The following is a 20,715-nucleotide window of genomic DNA, read 5'->3' as shown; positions in this document are numbered from 1 at the left end:
GGCGCCGCTCCCTCCCGCCCGGCCACGGCAGTTGCGGCCGAGGAGCGGCCGCAGGGGGCGGGTCGCAGCGGCAGGAGAGGCGCCGCCTTCCTGCTCGCCCGCTCGCCACTGCGGGGCCGGAATCTGAGGAGAAGCGGCGGCGCTGGTCCCCCTGGCGGGCGGGCGGGCGGAGGTGAGCGGCGCCGGGGCCGGGGGGCGGGAGGGGGCCCCATCCCCGCCGGGCGTCTCCTCAGGCCCGCCGGGCCCGCCGCCGCCCCTCGGGGGTTTCCCCGCTGCCGACCGCCGTGGCGGCGGGCTCCCGCCGCGGCTGCCCCCGTGTCCGGGCCGGCTCTGGTGGGCCTGGCGGTGTCGGGAGCCCCCCGGAGCGGGCTGGGCGGCGGGGCTGGGTGCGGCCCGGCCCCCGGCAGCCGCGAGAACGCCCCGGTGCCCGGCGGTAGCGCGGAGCCGGGGTGCCTGGGCCTGGCGGCGCTGCCCCGGCTCTGCCCGGCGGGGCGGAGGCGGCCGGGTGGTGCGGTCGCCGCTCTTGTCACGGGCGATGTTGTCGTTGCAGCTGGAGATGCCGGCCAGGACCCGGGCCCCGCCGAGCTCCGCTGGGGTGGCTGCCCGCATCGCGCTGCTGCCCGCTAGCCTGCCGAGGGGGCACCGGCCTGCACCCGCCGCCCGGCCAGCCACTAGCCTCAGCCCTCGCCCTGTAAGTTCTCGCCCGAGCGGCTGGTCACAAATTCAGTGACTACCCGGCTGTTTGTTCGGTTTTCAACTCCAGTAGTTATTTTTCCAAGAGCAGTTTTTCACGCCAGTGTTACCCTCTGGCAGACATAGCTCTGTAGTGTTTTCTTAGCTTACCTAAGGGCAAATGTCAGATTTATGTCGCTTCTACTATTCTTTATGTCTGTGAAAGCAGATATCTTGTAAGAGGTTTTGTTGCAGTCTGTTTCTGAACAACCCACTTTAGCTGCTTCTTATTATCTGCTTCCCATCTTAACTATTTACAAATTGGTTGCTCAATAATGATGTCAAATCTGTCCAGAGGCTGAAGTTAGGCTAACAAGTCTTTGCTTTCCTCAGTCCTCCTCCTCCCCTCTTTTACAGCTATGTGCTAGTCTGCCTCTCTTGTCCTCTGAGTTCTCAAGATGTCACTTCGATCAGTTTTTTAAGCATCAAGGGTGGATTTCATAAGTGTCTGCTGACTTGAAAATCTTTATCTTATCTTTATCCTTTACTCTTAACTTACCTTCTTCCACATTGACCTCACCTTCTGCCTCCCTGTAAAAGGAACTTCATTAGATATCTATTCACAGATATTTCAGCACACACAGCTGAGTGCTGAAATAAAGAAGAAATTTAACACCTTGTCCTGCTTTGTGTCACCTGTAATTTGTTCCTTTTCCTCTTAAGTCTTACCTTCTGTCTTTTATTGTATTTATGGAACCTTTACTTGTTACCCTTTATGTCCTTCACCAGTTATAACTCATTCCTGTACCATTGCTGTTCAGATTTTATCCCTACATGATAGCACTGTCTCTTTATGCTGTTCCTTAGCCATGCACGCACACACACCCTTTTTTTTTTTTTTTTACTTTTTGTGTGATTTTTCAGGTCATTAAAGCTCTCCTGATGCAGTTAAAACAGTCTTATACACTCTCTTGCCTCTGAATTGCTATTGTGAATTTAATATAGTTCCTTTCAGTAACTGCTAGCTCTCTGATCTCTTCCATCTCTTAGATTATTTGCCCAAGAGTCATGTCCACCTATTTCCTGAGGTTTTTTTATGAAGTCTGTTAGTTTTATTCTGTTCCTCACACTCTACTTTCCTTAGAATAGGCAGTGAGAAACTTGGGCCAGTGGGCCAAATTTAGCTCACCAAAGCAATTCATCATATCCAAATCCTTGATGCCCACCCTCCTAAGGATCCTTGGGACAAAAACTGAAAGTAGGCTGCAGTATGGTTAAATGCTACTGGTAGCCCATTCCCTCATTGTGGTTCCCTTTCTATGCCAAAGTTTTGCAGCACCTTCACATCACATGGCAGGAACTGAAACGGGCCTCTCTAATCACATGGTGAAAGCACGCGTGTTCTGTCACATCCAGTTGATGTATATCTCTTATCTGATCAAAATACAGGTATTCTCATTATGTTCCTGGATGTGAATCCATCATGGTACAGGAAATACTGGTATTTTGGTCATGTGCTAGGTACGTTTCAGGTTGCGTGGTAAGAGAGAAGTCTGTGTTTTTTCAGTGCGTGCATAAAAATCTTATGTGGCCTGCCTCTGCTGGAAAGATTCAGTGTTAGAACCTTTTCTTAGAATACTGATTTTGTGGTCACTTTCACATATTGCTTTCTGTCTTTAGAGTCTCAGTCCAGTTTCAGTGAGTTCTTTCCTTCTAGTCAAAGCTGAAAATGAAAAGTGCCCATTCTTCTAGTAGCTTCCTCTACTTTCTGAAGCACAAAGCTATTTTTAATTGTGGGAGGTTGTTCACCACACGTACTGTATTCCTAGCCAATGGCTGGGTGAAGTCCCCCACTGCTGATTAGTTACGATCATATCAGCTCTTGGATGGTGGCTCAGAAGGAGGTTCATTCACCTCCTCCTTTCTGTGTGGTCTGTTGTTGATTGCTCTCAAGACAGCAACCTCATGGTTTCTCATTGCTCCTTCTTAGCCTGCCTTTGCTTGTTGCTTCCTTCATTTTCAGAACTCGTTTCTCTTCTACAGTGCAGAACCACTTATGTCGTAACTGTGGTTTCATGTGAAGACTTCCCTCCTGGGTGTTGTTTTGTTGGGTTTTTATGTCTTTTTGTCTTTGTTACAGCTTTACTGCAGTTCTGTGACCTCTTCTCTCCAAAGATATAACAGTATTCCTTTTAATTTTCTGTGAGCTTTAGCCTCTGTTCTTCTTCAAAGCCTCTCTTACTGCACTGAATTTGAGTCCTGAAACTCTCTTACCTTTTATTGCATGAAATCTATCTCTTCCTGCCATAAGCTTTTTGTAGAATGCTGTCCCATGTGTTTGTCTCCAGGATTTATCTTCTTTGCCAGGTCAGAAAATTCTGTTAAGCATATTTGCGACCCACAGCCTTGAATCCTTTACCCTTCCACCCACAGTTAATCCTTATACATCCATGGCCAGGCCTAGCGGTCTGACCTAGCAGTGTTGTTAATGATCTCATGAATAGGCCTTGACAAATCTCCCTTGTTGTCTTTGCCATGGGATCCATGCGGGCAGCCCATTTCCCAGGCTGACAGGTATGCGTTATGGTGGTAGACATGACATTTGCAGCTTTGAGACTTTTTCATCCTTTCCTTCCTGGCCAATATAGGATACCACGATAATAATCTGCATAAGCTTTTAGTGGAATTCAACTTCCATGAACTCACTGTCCTTATGGCAGCCACAGGCCAGCTATCTCTACCTTCTAATATTTTCCATAATTACCCAGTTTTCCTTACATGTTGCTTCTTATTCCATTGGCCATTAGTTTCAGGAGCACAAGGTTTATCTTGTGGTCCAATATTCTGGAGCAGTGGAAGATAGGGAATAGGAGAAGATGGGAAAAAATATAATTTATTTCTGTAACTGTATTATTGAAGTGCTTGAAGTATTTTATGTTTCTCCTTGTATTAGTGAAACATTGCAAGACAAAATTGATTAGCACATACTTTTTTATGGAGAAAATATAACATGAAACATAGAACCACAGATTTTGCTCCTAGAGGTGTTTATGGATTCTGATGTCTCGTAAAATTGTATGATGCTGCATTTTTCCTTCTGTTGCTTTCTCTTTTTTCTTTTCTTTTTTTTTTTTTTTTTTTAACCTCCCAGAAGAAATTATTGTAGGTTTGGTGTCTTGGAAGTATGGAATCAATCTCTATGATGGGAAGTCCTAAGAACCTCAATGAAACTTTTCTACCAAATGTTGCCAATGGCATCAAGGATGCCAGTAAGATCACAATAGGCATCATTGGAAGCGGAGACTTTGCTAAGTCATTGACGATTAGACTTATCAGATGTGGGTACCACGTGGTCGTAGGAAGCAGAAACCCTAAACTTGCTGCTGAGTTCTTTCCCCATGTGGTTGATGTCACTCACCATGAAGATGCAGTAGCAAAAACAAACATCATTTTTGTAGCCATACATAGAGAACATTATGCCTCTTTGTGGGACCTCAAACATTTGCTTGCTGGTAAAATTCTGATTGATGTCAGCAATAACACAAGAGTAGACCAATATCCGGACTCCAATGCAGAGTATTTGGCATCACTTTTCCCAGATTCCCTGATTGTCAAAGGATTCAATGTCGTTTCAGCTTGGTCACTGCAGTTAGGACCAAAGGATGCCAGCAGACAGGTAAATGTTATATTTGTATTAATTTAACTTGTTTGTAGGATCAGAATGACAGGAACAGAATGTAAGCAGCCAGAACTCATGGGATTCATCCTGCCTGACCTAACGTACCTAAAATGTTGGGCCTTTAGATTAAATTTTAGCAGCCAATAAAATTTCCAGAGTTAGTTCATCTCACTGTAAGACATATAGGGTAAGTGCTTCAAATCGTCCCCTGAGATGCCTGTTCATCTTTAAAGATTGCAGAGGAAATGTGGATACTAGCTTAGACTAGACAGCTGACCTTTAGATGACTACAGAGGAGAGGAGTTGGTCTTAAAGTCTTATGTAGGAAATATGTTAATTGTTATCCTTATGCTCTATACAAGGATAGAGACAGTCCTTCCCAGGATATTTTAGTTTCAGTATTGATTTAACAGGGGCAGAACTACTGAAAGAAATGCACAGAAATCTCAGGTCCTGATCCCAGGGCTCAGGAGTCAGCTGTTCTAAAAATGCTCGCATTCAGTGTAACGACAAAGTGAATGAAAGAAATTATCTAGCTTTTAGAATGCCCGAAGATCATAAATATGAGGAAACAGAAGGAGACACATATGTTTCTAAGTGATCATTTATTTGATCCAGCACTGCTTGGGAACATCATGTTCAAATTCCTTCCCAGTATGTTCCCCAAATTCACCCTGCATATAGAAAAGACAGCCTTTGTTTTTGATGCTTTGCTGAAGTGATACAAAGGATTTCAGCCTATGCAAGAACCCAGTCCTTCACAGCTTGATGAACTCCAAGAAATGCGTGAGAAATGACTGGTGTAACATGACTACTGGAGACTAAATTGAGTTTTCTGGCACTTCAGGTAGATTTAAAATGGAATGCAATTGATATAGAATTAGCATAATTTTAAAAATAACCTCACCATACTATTTTTATCCCCTTTCAGAATAGCACTGTGTATAAGTAATTAACTCCTGTCAAAAAAGATCATGTTTGCTCTAATGCAGATGATCAGCAAACAGTGTTGGGCAAACTATAGCCTACTGTAAATTTTAAAGGAACTTTAAAGTACTTCGTAGCAGTGCATTTCTTTCACTGTGTAATAAACTGGTCTTTAGAAGGAGTTCTTATTTGACTGCTAGTTTTTGTCCTTTCTGTTAAACATTTAATTTTTGTGGAAATATGGATTGTGAAATTAAGCTAGAATTGTTACACGTGGAGAGATTAGTTTTTTGCTTTGTATTCTGTTTATGCTAAAGTTGGTTTAGGGTCATCATTCAAGATTCCTGCATTTTTGAGAGCCTCGTGATTTTCTGAAATGCTTTTAGCCATTCTTTCAAATTCAATCCAGTCCTGTAGACATTTCAGGGCGGGGCAGGGTGTCAGTGTGCAGATTACCAGGGCATCCCTCTGTCAGCTCATTATGAACTCCAAGAAAAAGACGATTTTGTTTTGGTACTCTGTTTCTAAATCAGTGTGCGTGTTTTCACTTTGTTTGGAGTTGTATATGGTTTCATTCTCATCTTGGTGACACAAGCTGGGATAACGGTGTACAGTTTTAGCAGTAGTTCTGTGGTTTTGACCTGGAGGCCCTTAAGGGTTTTTTGTGTTGTTTGGGGTTTTTTTTACCTTTGAGTCTCTTTCTCTAACTACAGACAATTCACTTGACTTTCCCAACAGGTCTATATATGCAGTAACCATGTTCAGGCTCGCCATCAAGTTATTGAGCTTGCCCGTCAACTCGGTTTTATTCCTATTGATTTGGGGGCACTGTCATCTTCAAGGGAGATTGAAAATTTACCTCTGCGACTGTTCACACTGTGGAAAGGGCCTGTAGTGATTGCCATTAGCCTGGCAACGTTTTTCTTCATCTATTCCTTCGTCAGAGATGTAATCCATCCATACGTGAGAAATCAGCAGAGTGATTTTTACAAGATCCCCATAGAGATCGTGAACAAGACGCTACCGATTGTTGCTATCACTTTACTTTCTCTAGTGTATTTATCAGGACTTATTGCAGCTGCTTATCAGCTTTACTATGGTACTAAGTATAGGCGATTTCCACCTTGGCTGGACAACTGGCTCCAGTGTCGAAAGCAGCTTGGACTGCTCAGTTTTTTCTTTGCAACAGTGCATGTGGCATACAGCCTCTGCTTACCTATGAGGAGATCGGAGCGATACTTGTTCCTCAATATGGCGTATCAGCAGGTAAGCCAATCTTTAGTTCAGTAAGCCAAAAATGCCTTGGCTGTACACATATGGCTCCTGAATACAATATATATGTTTTCTTAATCTGTTCCGCTGTTTTCAGCAGAGAATGTTATGGGTTATCTTATGCATAGCTAACGCTGAATAAGAAGGGAGACTAAAAGAAACATCCGTGCATTGTGCTCACCTCATGGGTCAAGCTGCAGTCAAGTTTGTGTGGCAGGGGAAATCAAGGATGTGTCCTACTTAAATCCCTGATAGTAATATACACAAGGAGAATGTAGGATAGACAGGTTAAGAGTAACAGCAGGAAACTTCTGAGGTATGTTCCTCTCTATGTATACTTAACATATGGGGGAGGTATGTATATCATAAGTGTGTTTACACCTGTGAAAAGTATAAGTGTAGGTATTGTGATAACACTTACAGATACACCTATGTTTATAAAATGAAAATGCTGCTACTTTGTAACATTTTGGACCAGTGGTAAAAATATTTTATTCATTAAAAATTCTGTGAACATCATCTATTCCGGGCAATAGAGACTGACTCACATTTCCCAGGAGCAATTGGTCTTGCATAACCCTGAAACAATCTCTGACAAATCTGTCATCCTTTAGAAGAGGGTCTGATGCTCCTGTCTGTCAGTGAGGTAGCTTATTGTCACCTTTTAAAGTGGTAGAAACGCAGCATTGCCAGAAGAGCAGCATTGCCATTCAGCACCTAAAACCTGCAGGAAAGAGAAATGTGACAGAACAGAAAGAACAGCAGACTAAGGAAATCAAATCAAATTAAACAAATTCACGGGGATTGGGTCCACAAATTCTAAAAGGACTAGCATGAAAAATTGAACTTAAGAGAAAGGCAAGAAGAACAAAACTATAAAAGACAGCAAGAAACTGTCAGTGTTCACACTTAGTAAAGGATCCACTGATACTTTTACTAAGAAATTACCATGGTTTTAATAATATTGTAAAAATCTCACTTGCTAATATTCTTAGTGAACCTCTTTCAAGACATGCAATATCACAGTAGTTCACCTGAAAGTGGAAAAATAATTGAATATCCACACCTCTTGATTGTTAAGGACCTGAGTTGTTTCTTTTTTCTGGTAAAGCTCCCCGACAAGAACAATCTTGGATGTATCTGATGTCAGCAGTGTAAGAGGCAAAATAACTTGGACTCAGCATAGAGAGCTGAAGGAAAACCAGGGAATGATGCTGAACTATTTCTGAATGTAACAAACTAAAATCGCAGGTTTACCCAATTTATGTTATAAAATTTAAGTTTCCAGAGTCTGAAGAACACAGCTACTTTCTACAGTATATAGGAATGAACAGTGTTACGTAATTGTTATAAATAGTATATAATGTTACATTTGCTTTTAACAATTCATCTAAGTTTCTATGTTTAACATATTTTTAATCTAACAAGAGCCAATACCAGTAGTAAAGAAATAGTTATTTTTCTCCAAGACATGAAGAAACCTCTGAAATACTTGACCCCATTTTATAGTTGTCCTGTGACTGCAGACTTTAGTCGGCAAAATCACTTCTGTTGATATTTTTAATATTCTGTACAATAAAGTGCTTCTTTATGCTCTAATATGTTCTTTCATCAGGTTCATGCAAATGTGGAAAATTCTTGGAACGAGGAAGAAGTGTGGCGAATTGAAATGTATGTTTCCTTTGGAATAATGAGTCTTGGATTGCTTTCTTTGCTGGCAGTAACTTCCATCCCTTCAGTAAACAGTGCCTTAAACTGGAGGGAGTTCAGTTTTATTCAGGTGTGTTACTTTTTAAATAAGGGGGTTTTGTAGAAATAAGAATTCCTTAATGATGATCATGATCACAAACAAAAGTGCTTTGCAACATGATGAGAGCTTTTTTTTCCCTTTCTCTGGTAAGTTAGTAAAAACAACATATCCTTACTCGGCAGATCTATTACCATGAAGGCACATTAAGCATTTCATGAGTGTTAGAACAGGAATTTGTATTTTACACTTCTTGGTCTTAAATAACCAACACAGCTAAGACCAAATGAGCACTAATCTATTCCTTTTCCATTGTTAGAATTTCTTGCTAAATTCAAATTAGATAAATTTGGACAAACTCGCAAAAGTCAGTGATACTGATGAGAGACACTACTGTTTGTAGATGCACACAATTGTTAAAATTGAAGACTTAATTTGTCCTGCAGGATTTTTATTGCACAGCCCTCTGGCAGCCATGGTCGTTGATTCAGTTTTGCTTCCCCTCCACTGTGTGCGAATTAATACAGCTCTCAACTGTGTTATTCCCATTAGCTGAAAATACCCATTAGTAAAATATGCAGCTTTGTTTATTAAAAGCAGAGGCTTTTCCAAGTCCTGGCATGTCTTCTGCTGCCCTCCTGCCTCAGATAAGTATCTACCACAGGCAGACCTCACTGACATAAAATACTGAGAAATACAGGCTTTAATAAACAGCTTAATGTTTCCTTCCAAACAAAATTGCCATTAGTTGTAGGTAGCAGTCAGCAATGACAATTTTTATTAGGAGTTCATCTTGTGATAAATTTCCTAAGTGTGTACATGCAGTTCTGGGTTTTGTTATGTCTTGTTTTGTTCTCTGACTTTGAATTCAGTACTCTCATCTTTACTCAGTCTTTTCTGATTAACGGTTTTTCAACATAGCTATTGTAATGATACTGCCTAATTCTTAGTCCTGTTACTGTTTACAAATTCTTACCTTCAGAACTCAGGCACTGACTGTACCGTTCAGAGCTTGAGTTGCGCTTTATAATTTTCAGACGTTTTAAAGGGAGTGATGGGGAAAACTTCTTTGGCTGTAGTTGTCAGAGGTCTTCTGTCTGTAAAATAGTATCTTCCCTTCCCCTAGGGTTTCCATTGGTGGAACACTCCAGGTTGACCTACAAAAAGTTTGCTGAAAAATTTTTCAAATTCAGTTTACCCTGACAGAACTGTTTATTCTCGCTCATGGTTTTGAGCCTTCAGAGGGAGTAAAGACCCATTTTGTATTGCTACAACATCCCTGCCATCCAGAGTTCTCTGTGTGGGGACAATAGTACTGCTGTTGGGTGATGTAAAATATTAGTGCAAAAGGGAAAAATATGTATTCACCCATGAGTGAGGTGATGCCTTTATCCAGTCATGACTTCCAGCCACAAACCCAGCATTTGTGTCTTATTTTTCCTTACTCAAATTTCCAAATTTTCAGGCTTGTGTGACTGAGTCAAAACCCACACAATAATCACATAATGATGTGTCTACAAGGGCATTTTCCATTGTGTCATCATATTTATTGCACTTATTTCCACTGTAAATAAAGTCAAAATAGTTCTGAATTTAAATAATTATGAACTGTAATGAATCATCTGTCAGTATTTTGAGGAATTTGATTGGGGACAAGTTGCTCTGGAGGTATGTTACAGTTGATACTGCATTACATGCTAAAGAGAACTGGTATTGGTAATTAATTATGATAATTTGCAATTTTTAGTCACAAAAAGTACTGAACTACTAAAAGTTTCTTGAAGTTAATGATCATTAAAGGTACTTTGTCATTAATTACTTCTTCGGATGTAAATTGTTCTTCATTTAGTTACTTGTCCTTCAAAAAAGTCCTCTTGCTGTCTTCAATCAGAAAACAGATTTTCAGTGATCCCTCACTAAAGTAAGAGGAGTCTGCATTTCTGCACAAGCTTCATTGTGCCCCGTATGCAAGTAGTACAGATAAAACATCATAATACTTACTGTCTTTTTTATTTTTTTCCTACTGAAGTGCAATATGAAGTGAATTTGAACTTAATTTTCTCAATCTTCTCTTAAGTCAGGGGGACAAACAGTGGAACTATTAGCCCATCATCTCAGTGCTGCTTCTTTTTAACTGGGAAAAGCAGTATGTCTCTAGCTTTCACCCTGAATCTTGGATGATTGGCCACAATAATTGCTGAACTTGTTTTGCATCTGATAGATGAAGAATCAGTCAGTCAGCGCACTCAGACAGTTTCTCACCTCAGCACTTCCCACTGAGAACAATACACCATTGCGTGCTCATCTTAGTTAATACAGTTACATCAAAATAAGGGTCTCGTCTCCTCTGAAGAGTTTTATCACTAAAACACACTCAGTCTTGAGTCCTACTGGGAATATCTTGAGTTTAGGATTAAAAAATTATTAACATATACAGTATAAACTATTTTCTAGGCTTGTTCCAGTAGTACAAATCCTGAGCAGCATCTCCCTTACCTACAATGGTTCAAACAGACCTCTACCACAGTCTTCCTAATACTGTAAATAAATCTCAGTTTTGGTAATCACTGTGCAGAAATCACTGCTGACTTTGATATCCCCAGTTATTTTGGAGATGCCTCCATCTTACCTAGCCTGGTTTCACAACACTGGTGTCAGCAGCCCCAGAAATTCCAGCCTGCTTGATCAAGGGAAAAGGACTTTGAGAAGAGAAGCAGTGCAGGCTCCACTCATTCCCTTATGTCTTCCTGGTAACATTTTAGGGATTTTTCCCCTGCATCTTTCCACTTCTCTAACACTTTTTTTTCACCCCAAACAATCAGTGACCTTGGCTAGGAATCTCCCACATTGGCTAAACAACTGACTTTGATCAGGAAGGAAAAGAAACAAAACAGGGAAGACTTAGAGAAAAACTAAAAGACTGGGAAGTCTGTAGGAAATGTGCTAATCTATTACTCAGTTTCCAGGAAACGGTATTATGGAAGATAAGGAAGCAAAGCAACCAAAGATGTTCTTCCCCTTTTCCCAGCAGCCGTCCTAGAGCCTAGGCAGAGGGTTCCCAGGACTTACTTAAGACTGTTAGTGCTACTCACTCACCAATGTGAATTTACCAGTGAAGGAAAAGTATCCCTTCTTGCTGCTTTCAAAAGTCCTCTGCAATTAAAGAAGTTAGCATCCTGTGCCTCTCCTGGCCTCCCTGTGCTAACATCAGTGTAAGTGATCTTCCAGCTCCCACAGACACATTCATCCTTTCTTTTTGTGTCTTAAAAAGCCAGGAAAGGAAGACAGAAATGCAATATGTATATTCCATCTGACACACAACTACATTTCAGGAAATCTGTTGTCTTTAATCCCTGTATTCCCTCCTCCACATTGTCCAGTTATAAACTTGTGCAGAAGAGAATAACCTTGCATACCTGAATGACAGCACCTCTCTCGTCTTTCCAGTATTGAAACAGATTGCTTTCCAGCAATAACTCCCACAGCACAATCATCATTTATTTCTCAATAATTGAAAATCTTTCACGTTAGCATCCATAGAGGTTGTCAATGTTGGAATATGGCTTTCTGACACTGCCGCTGGCCAAGATTTGTAGTATGATCCAGTGCTACCAACTGATTTTTATTTTTCTTTAATTTATTTTATATTTATTCAGCTGCCCAGCAGTGCCTTTTCCTGCAGTAGCTGATGTCTCTTTGTCCAAGTCTGCTTCGCCAGTTCTGAGTTTCCTCATTTTACTACTGTACAGTCATTGCTGTAGTCTTTGAACATTTGCAGATACATAAAAATCAAGTCTTTATAACAAACACAGGAGTTTTTTACTGACACAGCCTCCTGCAGTGGGGTTTTACTTATGTAGCAAAGGCAGCAAGTCTTGCTTGTACTTCTTGGAAAAGTCATTGCCAGTAGCTGCAAGCTGGGACAAATGCTTTTAATGGAACTTCCTAGTGCAGATCTGCCCTGACTAAACAAACCAAAGACTGTAGAATGCTAAGTTGTGTGGAGGACATCCTCTTTCTAGCTAAGCAATGTTATTAGTGTCAAAAGTACAGCACAGAAATAGAGCAGTTAAGGGCCTGGTAGAAGAAAATACCATCAGTAGCTGATGGAAGCTCCTATAGGAGTGTCTTTGTTGTCAGATTTCTAGATGAGTGGTTGAAATGGTCCAGTACATACTAGCACATGCCTTACCAACACTTTAAAGAAGCATGTGGCAACTTTCCACAGGGCAAAAAAAAGAACTTAATAGAGGTGCATCATATGTTTTTCTTGTCCTTGTGCTGTTAGTTCAAAATATACTGATAAATGTACTGATGTACTTATTAGCTTCCATTGACCATTAGATACAAAGACCTATATAGATGTCTCAAAACTGTAGTTTTCAGATGGAATTTAAACAAGCATTACAAATTTTTTTGAAAGATTTCAGAAGAGTCTTTATAACATTCCCTCCTGTTTCTTTTCCAAGAATTGTTATAGTTCTTACCAGTAAGCCTGGTGAAGAAATGAGGGATATGATTCACTTGTGCCCTTATCCCTGCTGGCAGTGATAGAACGGCAATGAATTCAGGACAGTCATACCAGCAAAAATCTGCAATAACAAAAAACATCAAGTTTGATAGCATTGTTTGCTGTCCAGATTTCTTACCAGAACTTCCGTTCAGATATTGCATATGCCGTTTTCATATCCACAAGTGGTTGTCTGATTGTTCTGTTTCTTATGAAGTATTTTGGGAGTAAATTGTTCTTTTTAAAAAAAGGGTGCAGCATATCTAAAACATGCCAACATGGCTCTGAAATCATTGGCAAAAAACTGCATAAACATTGGCAAGTTAAAAAAACATGGTACCAATCTCTAGAAATTAACAAAAGTATTTTCCTTTTTATATCATTATATCTGTGAATCCTTGCAAATGCTGTTAGCTCAGACATTCTTCCTTCCCTGGAAACTGGTTAATCCTGAAGTAGATAGAATTAATTCTTTCACTATTATAGACCCTTAGGCTGCATTTTTGTTTGCCTCTCTGATTACTGGAATTAAACCAAACCTTGCTAGCCAGTTACCTTTCTTAATATCCATTCTCTGTTTTGATGATTTTCTACAAATGTTTCGCAACCACATTAGTCATTACATCAGTTTTAGCCAAAAAGAGTTTTTCTTCATTTGATCACCATCAGAATTCAAAGCATAGTAGTCTTTTTTTTGCCATGATTAATACATTTAACTCAAGTCTGCAGAGCAATACAACTACAGGGCTCTTAAAAGGGCAGAAATGGTGAATGACCTCTATTAGCACTACTTTCTGTGGCATACGTGGTAAGAGGTCCTCTGCAGGGTGCTGTGGGAACCTTCTACTTCACGTTTCATCTGGCACTACTCGTTTATGATAAACTGCATCGTTGCCTTGTGCCATTATGCCCAAGTCTTGCAGTCCAGATATTCCCATTAACCAGTAGGCAACAGCTGATGGAGAACGGTAAGGGATGGTCAGAGAAGTGGATGTAGGTCATTATGAGGAAGAAGCAAACTGCACCTCTCAGGCTGATAAAAATCGGCAGTGTTAGGCTCAGATCTCTGCCAGCAGAATTGCATTGTTCCACAGTCATTAATCTTGGAATTGATCTACTCTCATAGTTAAGACACAGGGAACTTAATTTCCAATCACAACTTACATTGTTCTAGTAACTTCACTGGGATTGTTCCTTACTCACATACATATCCTGAAGTTGACTTCCATTACTCAGAATTTGGGCAAATATCATCTTCATTTCAGCTTTGACTAAGGCCTATAGATGATAGCAGAGATATGTTGTAAATCAGTGTTGAGTTCAGGCCATAGTTTTCAGAACATGTGAACTTAAAACCCTGTATCACTAATTTAAAACGGTGTATAGGTAAGAGATCTTAACATGGTGTCTAATAGAAATGTTAAAATAATGGGTTAGAGTTGTCGGATGAAGGACCAAGTACTATTATCTCTTCTTTTTTCCCTGTTTCCTCTTTTTTTCAGTCTACACTTGGATACGTTGCTCTGCTCATAAGTACTTTCCATGTACTGATTTATGGATGGAAAAGAGCTTTTGAAGAAGAGTATTACAGATTTTATACACCACCCAATTTTGTTCTTGCCCTTGTTCTGCCTTCCATTGTAATTCTAGGTAAGATCGTTTTACTTTTGCCATGTGTAAGTAGGAAACTGAGGAGAATTCGAAGAGGATGGGAGAAAAGCCATGTTATAGAAGAAGCAAGTGGGTCTGTTCCACATCTCTCCCCAGAAAGGATAACTGTGATGTGATGATAGACTAATATTTGTCAGCACTGTTGTAGATGTTTGGGTGGGTTGTTTTTTTTGTCATAGACTTGTATTTTTAGGAGTTTAGTTAGAGTATGAGTAAAGTCACTGTGGACTTGCTTGGCATGTACAAGCTCTCAACCAAACTATGATAAATTTATAACTAGAAGACTACTACTTCAGAAAACTATGAAAATGTTTTTGTTTTGAATTACAGAGGGCAGATGATTATGAAATCAGAATTTTTTAATGCTCCTTTGCACAGTTATATCACATCAATATTTTATTATAACCATGCTTTCCAGATATTTCTTTGACTTAGAGCATATGTGTCAGAGTGCTATTTATTAATACCACATTTTCTGAGCAGTGTTTCTTTTATTAAAACCACACTTCTGGGCTAGTGAGTTCAGAATATGGACTAATAGAGTTAATAATTTAGGAAATAATCAGGTTTTGACACAAATTAATTTGTAATGATGTATTGCACATGTACAGTATATTTATTTGTGTGGGGTTTTACACCATTCCATGATTTCAATATGCAAAACCAGTTTCAGTTATGGTGTAATTGTACCTCTTGTAAGCAAATGGTATTGTACTAATGGGATCTTTTTTTTTCAAAGTATCACATCGGATTTTAGACCTTTGGCATCTCTTTATTTCCATACATCATATAATGAAAATTCAAAACAGTGTTACACAAGTATAGAAAGACTTGCAGATATGTGTGCAAGCAACTAGTTTTTGATTTTAGAATGATTTCAAAATATCAGGAAATACTTTAAAAAAAAAGGTGAGAAATCTGCAACAATAAAAACCCATTTTTACTGTGAAACTTCCAATACGTTGGTACAACAGGGAAACATCACAATACTCATGTTCTACATGTTTCTACACTGGAGTTTCAGTTATTATATATGAATTTCCCAGAGTCTGACTTAAATTCTTAGTATCTTTTGTGCAAATCCAATCTTCTATTTTTATATAAAAGTCTTACTTTTACAAGTGTCTCTGGAATATGCCTGAATTTTTGAGAAACAAAATTATTATTCTTATACTTAAAAGTGAATTTATCTCTAAAACTCAACATTTGCATTTCCTGTGGGATTCAAAAGAACATTCACAATTATTTATTACTACTGCTTTGTCAGGTTCTACTCTAACAAAATAGCCAAACTCAACTCATACCTTCAGGCTACGCCTGCTTAATTAGCAAAACCTTTATTTCAATGAATCAAAATGTGTAATTTTCTTTACTTGTATGAAATTATATTTTTCTTATCTATATATATATATGGACTGTTAGGATCTCTGACTTTCTTAGCTGAACCTTCACTTATTATTTACTACTTTGCAAGAATTTGTCATCGATACATCAGAAATATACAGTACTTAAGCCTGAATTTATCCTTAAACATCACTGGTCCTGTAAATCTCATTATCTCTGTTTGTAATCAAACCAAGAGCTCCACAGAACAAGAATCTTGAATCAAACTCTGCCCCCAGTTACACCAACCCAGATCTAAAGAGTTCATGTTAGTTGTTCTTAATTTCATTTCAGATTTTAAAAAATCTACAACAATTCTATTTTTATTGTAGTATCCCTGTTCCCCAAACTTATTCATCAAGCCTGTGTATATTCTGGGTTTGTTGCAAATCAAGAGACAATTTAACTTGCTTTCATTTTAAGCATGTTCAAATCTAGACATGAAAAATATTTGCATGATTTTTTCCAGAATTAAAGCATTTTTAATATGTCTTTTAAAATGTTTTGTATCATGAGAGATGAGAGGTCAGTGAATTCTTTTTGAAAATGGGAGGTTTGTGAAAACATTTTTTAAAAATACCCTATATTTCATGCATGTCAACAGAAATTTCGGAAGTTTTTTTCAGTTCACAAATTTTCAACTTCAAATAGTTGGAAAACTCAATTTTATTCTCCTTTTTAATCTGAGGGGAAGCAATTGGAAAGAGAAAACTCTTTATTTCAGCTATTTTTAAAAACTAAACAGTAATAACAGCTATAATTGGTCAGACTAAGGTCTTTGAGACTTGTTTCCGAGAGCTGACAAGTGACAGACGCTTCCAAAAAGAGGGCATGTGTCCAGTGATTATTCTTCTGACAGAACCTCTCAGCCTCTTGGAAATCAATAATTTAGGACTTAAATAAGACAGGTGCTGCCTCTGGACTATTGTATCTAACAGCTACTTCCCCCAAAAATGTATCCAACTTTTCTAGAAATTTGAAACTTTCTCAGTTTTCTACAGGAAAAGAAAGGAAAAGACAGAAGAGAAAAAAAAGTTTAATACATCCATCAAATTCATTTAAAAAGTTTGCATTCTTTTTTCCAAAACCAAATCAGTTTCAAGGTACTAATATTGTCCCTCCTCCACTATGCAGCTATTTCATTGATACTTGTGTTGATACACAAGCACAATGCTATTTTATTAAACATTCTAAACATTAAGTGAAAAACCTGCCATTGTTGAAGATAGACAGGAACCTAAACTAGTATGAATGAGGTTTTCACATAAAAATGAGGAACGAGTGACAATTACAACCGCTAACTTACTTTGCCTGACTGTTAATACATTCCAATACAGAAAGCTGTATATTTCTTGAAAGGCTGGCAGAATTATATGAAATGGAATTTCCTGGCCTGTTTCCTATTCCATTATTGCAGAGAGAAACCACACAAAGTTTAGGCATTTGTGCTTCAATTCTTTAAATAAAATTAATTTTAAAACTCTCACAATACACAAAGTCTTGGAGAATTTTAATGGGATAAATACCATGCTACATTCTACCCCAGTCCTGTGTACAAAACCTGATTAAAATCACTAGAATGGCATGGTATAACTGAGAGCAGAATTTCATACCTCTGAACAAATTTAGGGCAGAAACCATTACTGCCGACAATCTGATGACATTTCAAAATTGACTATGCCTCTGTTATTTTATAGTAATTCTACACGTTCCCTACAATTATCTAATTCGTTTGATGCAATAGCAATAATGTTGCAGAACTAAGATACTGTACTAATTGAAAATTGCTGTCAAAGTCCATATATATTGTATTGTAATGCAACCACTGACAGTGTATACAGAAATGTATTGGCCCTCTTTCCTATGCAAAAAGTTACTTCATCATTAAATTTCTTCAAGAATGTTTAAACTGTTAAATTTTGAACTGCCAAAGGTGTCTGAAGAAAATAATGATGTGTTGTTCCTTTTTTCGAACTGTGTGTAGAAAATTAAAAATGTGTTTTGATTTTATAAGTTACTGGAAAGATTGAAATATTGAAGTATGAATAAATAAGATGATATTTTTAGATCAAATATATGAAGACATTTTTTGAAATATTTGTGCTACAAAATGACATGGTTTCCCGTTAGGTCAGCTATTTTACTCCTAACTGGAATAACAAATTGACTTGTGATTTAATATTTTTTATTAGTGTTCTTCAAGGACCAATTCACTCTAACAAGACACTTAAGTCTGAAAGAAAAATTACACTCATGCATTTACTACACATTATGTATCATATCATGCATATGTTTAGTCACATAAGGAATCTTTATTCCTGTGATCAAACACATTGATTTCTATAGAAGAACTCACATTAGGACTTCTCATCAGAAAAAGACCAGAGGCTAAAAGTTTAGTTTCAGTTGCCTAGATATAAACAAGTAAATTCATTTAGATGTCTTAGTTACTTAGGAGAATAAATACATATTTTGAGGAATAGCCTGCTATAAAAATATTTTTCTGTAACTTTGTATAAATTGCTTACTGCCTAATGAAAAATGAATAATGAAATAAACCTCATTTCTCTTCATTACTGTTCAGTAAAAAAAACAGTGCTTCAGAACTGTACACATCATATTAGAAAATGGAGACCTCTATGTACTTAGCAACAGGTTATTTGTTTTCTATGGATATTAAGGTATTCTTTCTTAACATTGTCTAAAATACAGTTCTGTTACAGGTTCCATGTGTCTCAATTTTATCTTAAAATTCTATTAACTGTGGCAACTATGTGCAAGCTAATTAAGTATCCATGTTCTTGAATTACTTAGAGATTAATTATTTTGTAATTGTTTTGCAAGTTCTTTGCATATCTAGCTTGTGGTGATGGTTTCTGTGAATTGGTCCCACGTTTAACTTTCTGTTCCAACATTGTGCTTTATATGATGTGCCAACATGAGAAAGTACATTTATATTTTTATTTGGCATTAATTGCCTATAAAATACTGTGTCTCTGTGTGTGTGTTTATATGTTATTAGCTATACATGCTGCCCAACTAGGGCTAAGGGAAATTTTTAATTAATACAAGGCAATGAGTTCCCAAGTGGCTATAAATTTCACAGGTATGAATATCATTAAGAAACAGCTTTCTGAACGCTTTCTGAATGTCAGGAAACAGCTTTTCCTTTGAATTGGAAGATTTCCTCTGAAAGATTTATCAGGGGCATAAAAATTAGATAGATTGAGTTTTTCAGTATAGTATTTCCATATATGCAGTGGTAATAGATGCATATGCATAGTTTCTTTCAGACAACGCATCTCCTAATACACAAGTTTTTGATGTCTTGGCTGTTCATCCAGTAGTATTTTCTATCAATGTAATGAGTAATGTTGCAGTACAGATATTGTATCAGTATATGATACTGCTTGAATTAATTAGATTACAGCCTTTAAAATAAGTGTCACGTTGAACTGACTTGAACAATGATCTCTATCATTATATATCGTTTCTCATGCCTTGCTGAGAGCGTAGTATGTCTCCCATGTGCAATATTCTCTTTGTAGTTGTGTTTGTCAGTTTGTGCTGTTTCTCTGAACAGGGCTATTATAAATTATTAGTAATGCTTTTATCTATTTTTCCATAGACTGTGTTTTACACAAAAATCAATAAAAAGTCAGTGTCAGGTATTTGGCTTTTTCTTCTGTGCTTATGCGTAATAAATTTTAGCTTGCTTTTCTTTGTAATACATGTGTGCTCTGATCAACATTTTCTCTGAGAAGAAGAACTTGAATGTGAGTTCATAAAAAAAATTTCTAAAGGGCAATTTGTTTCTTTTGCAATGTCTGGGTAACAGGTATTTCACACAGACACACTGGAAAGCTACATCCCATATCCTACTGTAAGGTATTCTCTGTGTTTTCAGAACACAGAGTGAACACTACAGTACTATGAGCATATATTCAGTCCACTTTTCATTCAACAAACAAAAAAGTCTGGCAAAAGTGAGACTGCTAGGCTCAAGTAAGTTTGCCAGGTAGAGACACTCATCTTGTTGGGGGGGGGGGGGAAGCATTACTTGTGTAAATGAGAAAAACAGGTGAACCACTTTGCAATCCTTCATTTGGAAATAAATAACTTTTTTCCAAAGAGGCCAACATAAGAGGAAAGAGGAAAAGAATACATGAGAGGTGAAATCCTGCTTAACTAGAGGTCAGCAGCATAAACTCTTCGCAGTTCAGAGAAGTCAAGATGCATGAGTCAGTGAAGCTGGCAGGATTCGCATTGCTTTCACATTAAGTCACATAGCCTTCCCAGATTCCCAAATGGAATTTAGGTATTTTTAAAATTCAGAATATTTCACATCTATTTGTGCTATGCCTGATGTAACAGTAATGTTTTGGTCCTTGAAGTCTGTCTGTCTTAGATTTTTAAAAATCTCACCCTGTTTCCGTATATCACAGTACTCGTTTTACTGTGTTGATACTATGCTGGCAGCTGGGGCCCCAAACTTAGACCTGTGTCCAGCTGTACCTTGTACTATACAAAAGTCTTAAGTTCTGTCTACTGTGACTTACTGCATTTCCTTACAATAATAGAGATCAGCATGAAAGTCCCCCTCAAATCCATACCACCCAATGGCCCGAACACTCTTATTTTAATAGTATGGGCAGGTAAATACAGATGATGGAAGCTCTGTGACTTTACAGGTTTAAGGTTGAATTTACTGCCAGCTGCTTCACAGGTCTTTTTTCTGTGGATATCAAACACAGAAGCTCTGGCAGGACAGTTCTGCACTTCCCTGTTCCTATGCTCCCCCTTCTTTTTCCCCTTCCTACTGACCAAAAAAAGAAAGGACAATGAAAATGAAGA

General features: G+C 38.4%; 1 protein-coding gene across 2 annotated transcripts; it reads left to right on the top strand.

Annotated features, from left to right (window-relative positions):
* The first annotated feature begins 553 nt into the window (after positions 1-553).
* On the top strand, positions 554-19,532 carry STEAP2 (STEAP2 metalloreductase). Of its 2 annotated transcripts, XM_074864847.1 has the most exons (5): positions 554-691; positions 3,824-4,348; positions 6,017-6,544; positions 8,166-8,330; positions 14,310-19,532. In XM_074864847.1, exons 2-5 carry the CDS (start codon positions 3,857-3,859, stop codon positions 14,592-14,594), a joined length of 1,470 nt encoding a protein of 489 aa, XP_074720948.1. In that variant the 5' UTR covers positions 554-691; positions 3,824-3,856; the 3' UTR covers positions 14,595-19,532. The 2 variants fall into 2 exon arrangements, with proteins under 2 accessions (XP_074720948.1, XP_074720953.1); XM_074864852.1 differs by lacking the exon at positions 554-691 and having other exon boundaries at positions 3,691-4,348.
* The last annotated feature ends 1,183 nt before the right edge of the window (positions 19,533-20,715 follow it).

This window comes from Strix uralensis, chromosome 1 (assembly GCF_047716275.1).
Source record: "Strix uralensis isolate ZFMK-TIS-50842 chromosome 1, bStrUra1, whole genome shotgun sequence".
NCBI lineage: Eukaryota > Metazoa > Chordata > Aves > Strigiformes > Strigidae > Strix > Strix uralensis.
The sequence above is the reverse complement of the archived record's forward strand: the minus strand, read 5'-3'. Positions and strand labels throughout refer to the sequence as shown.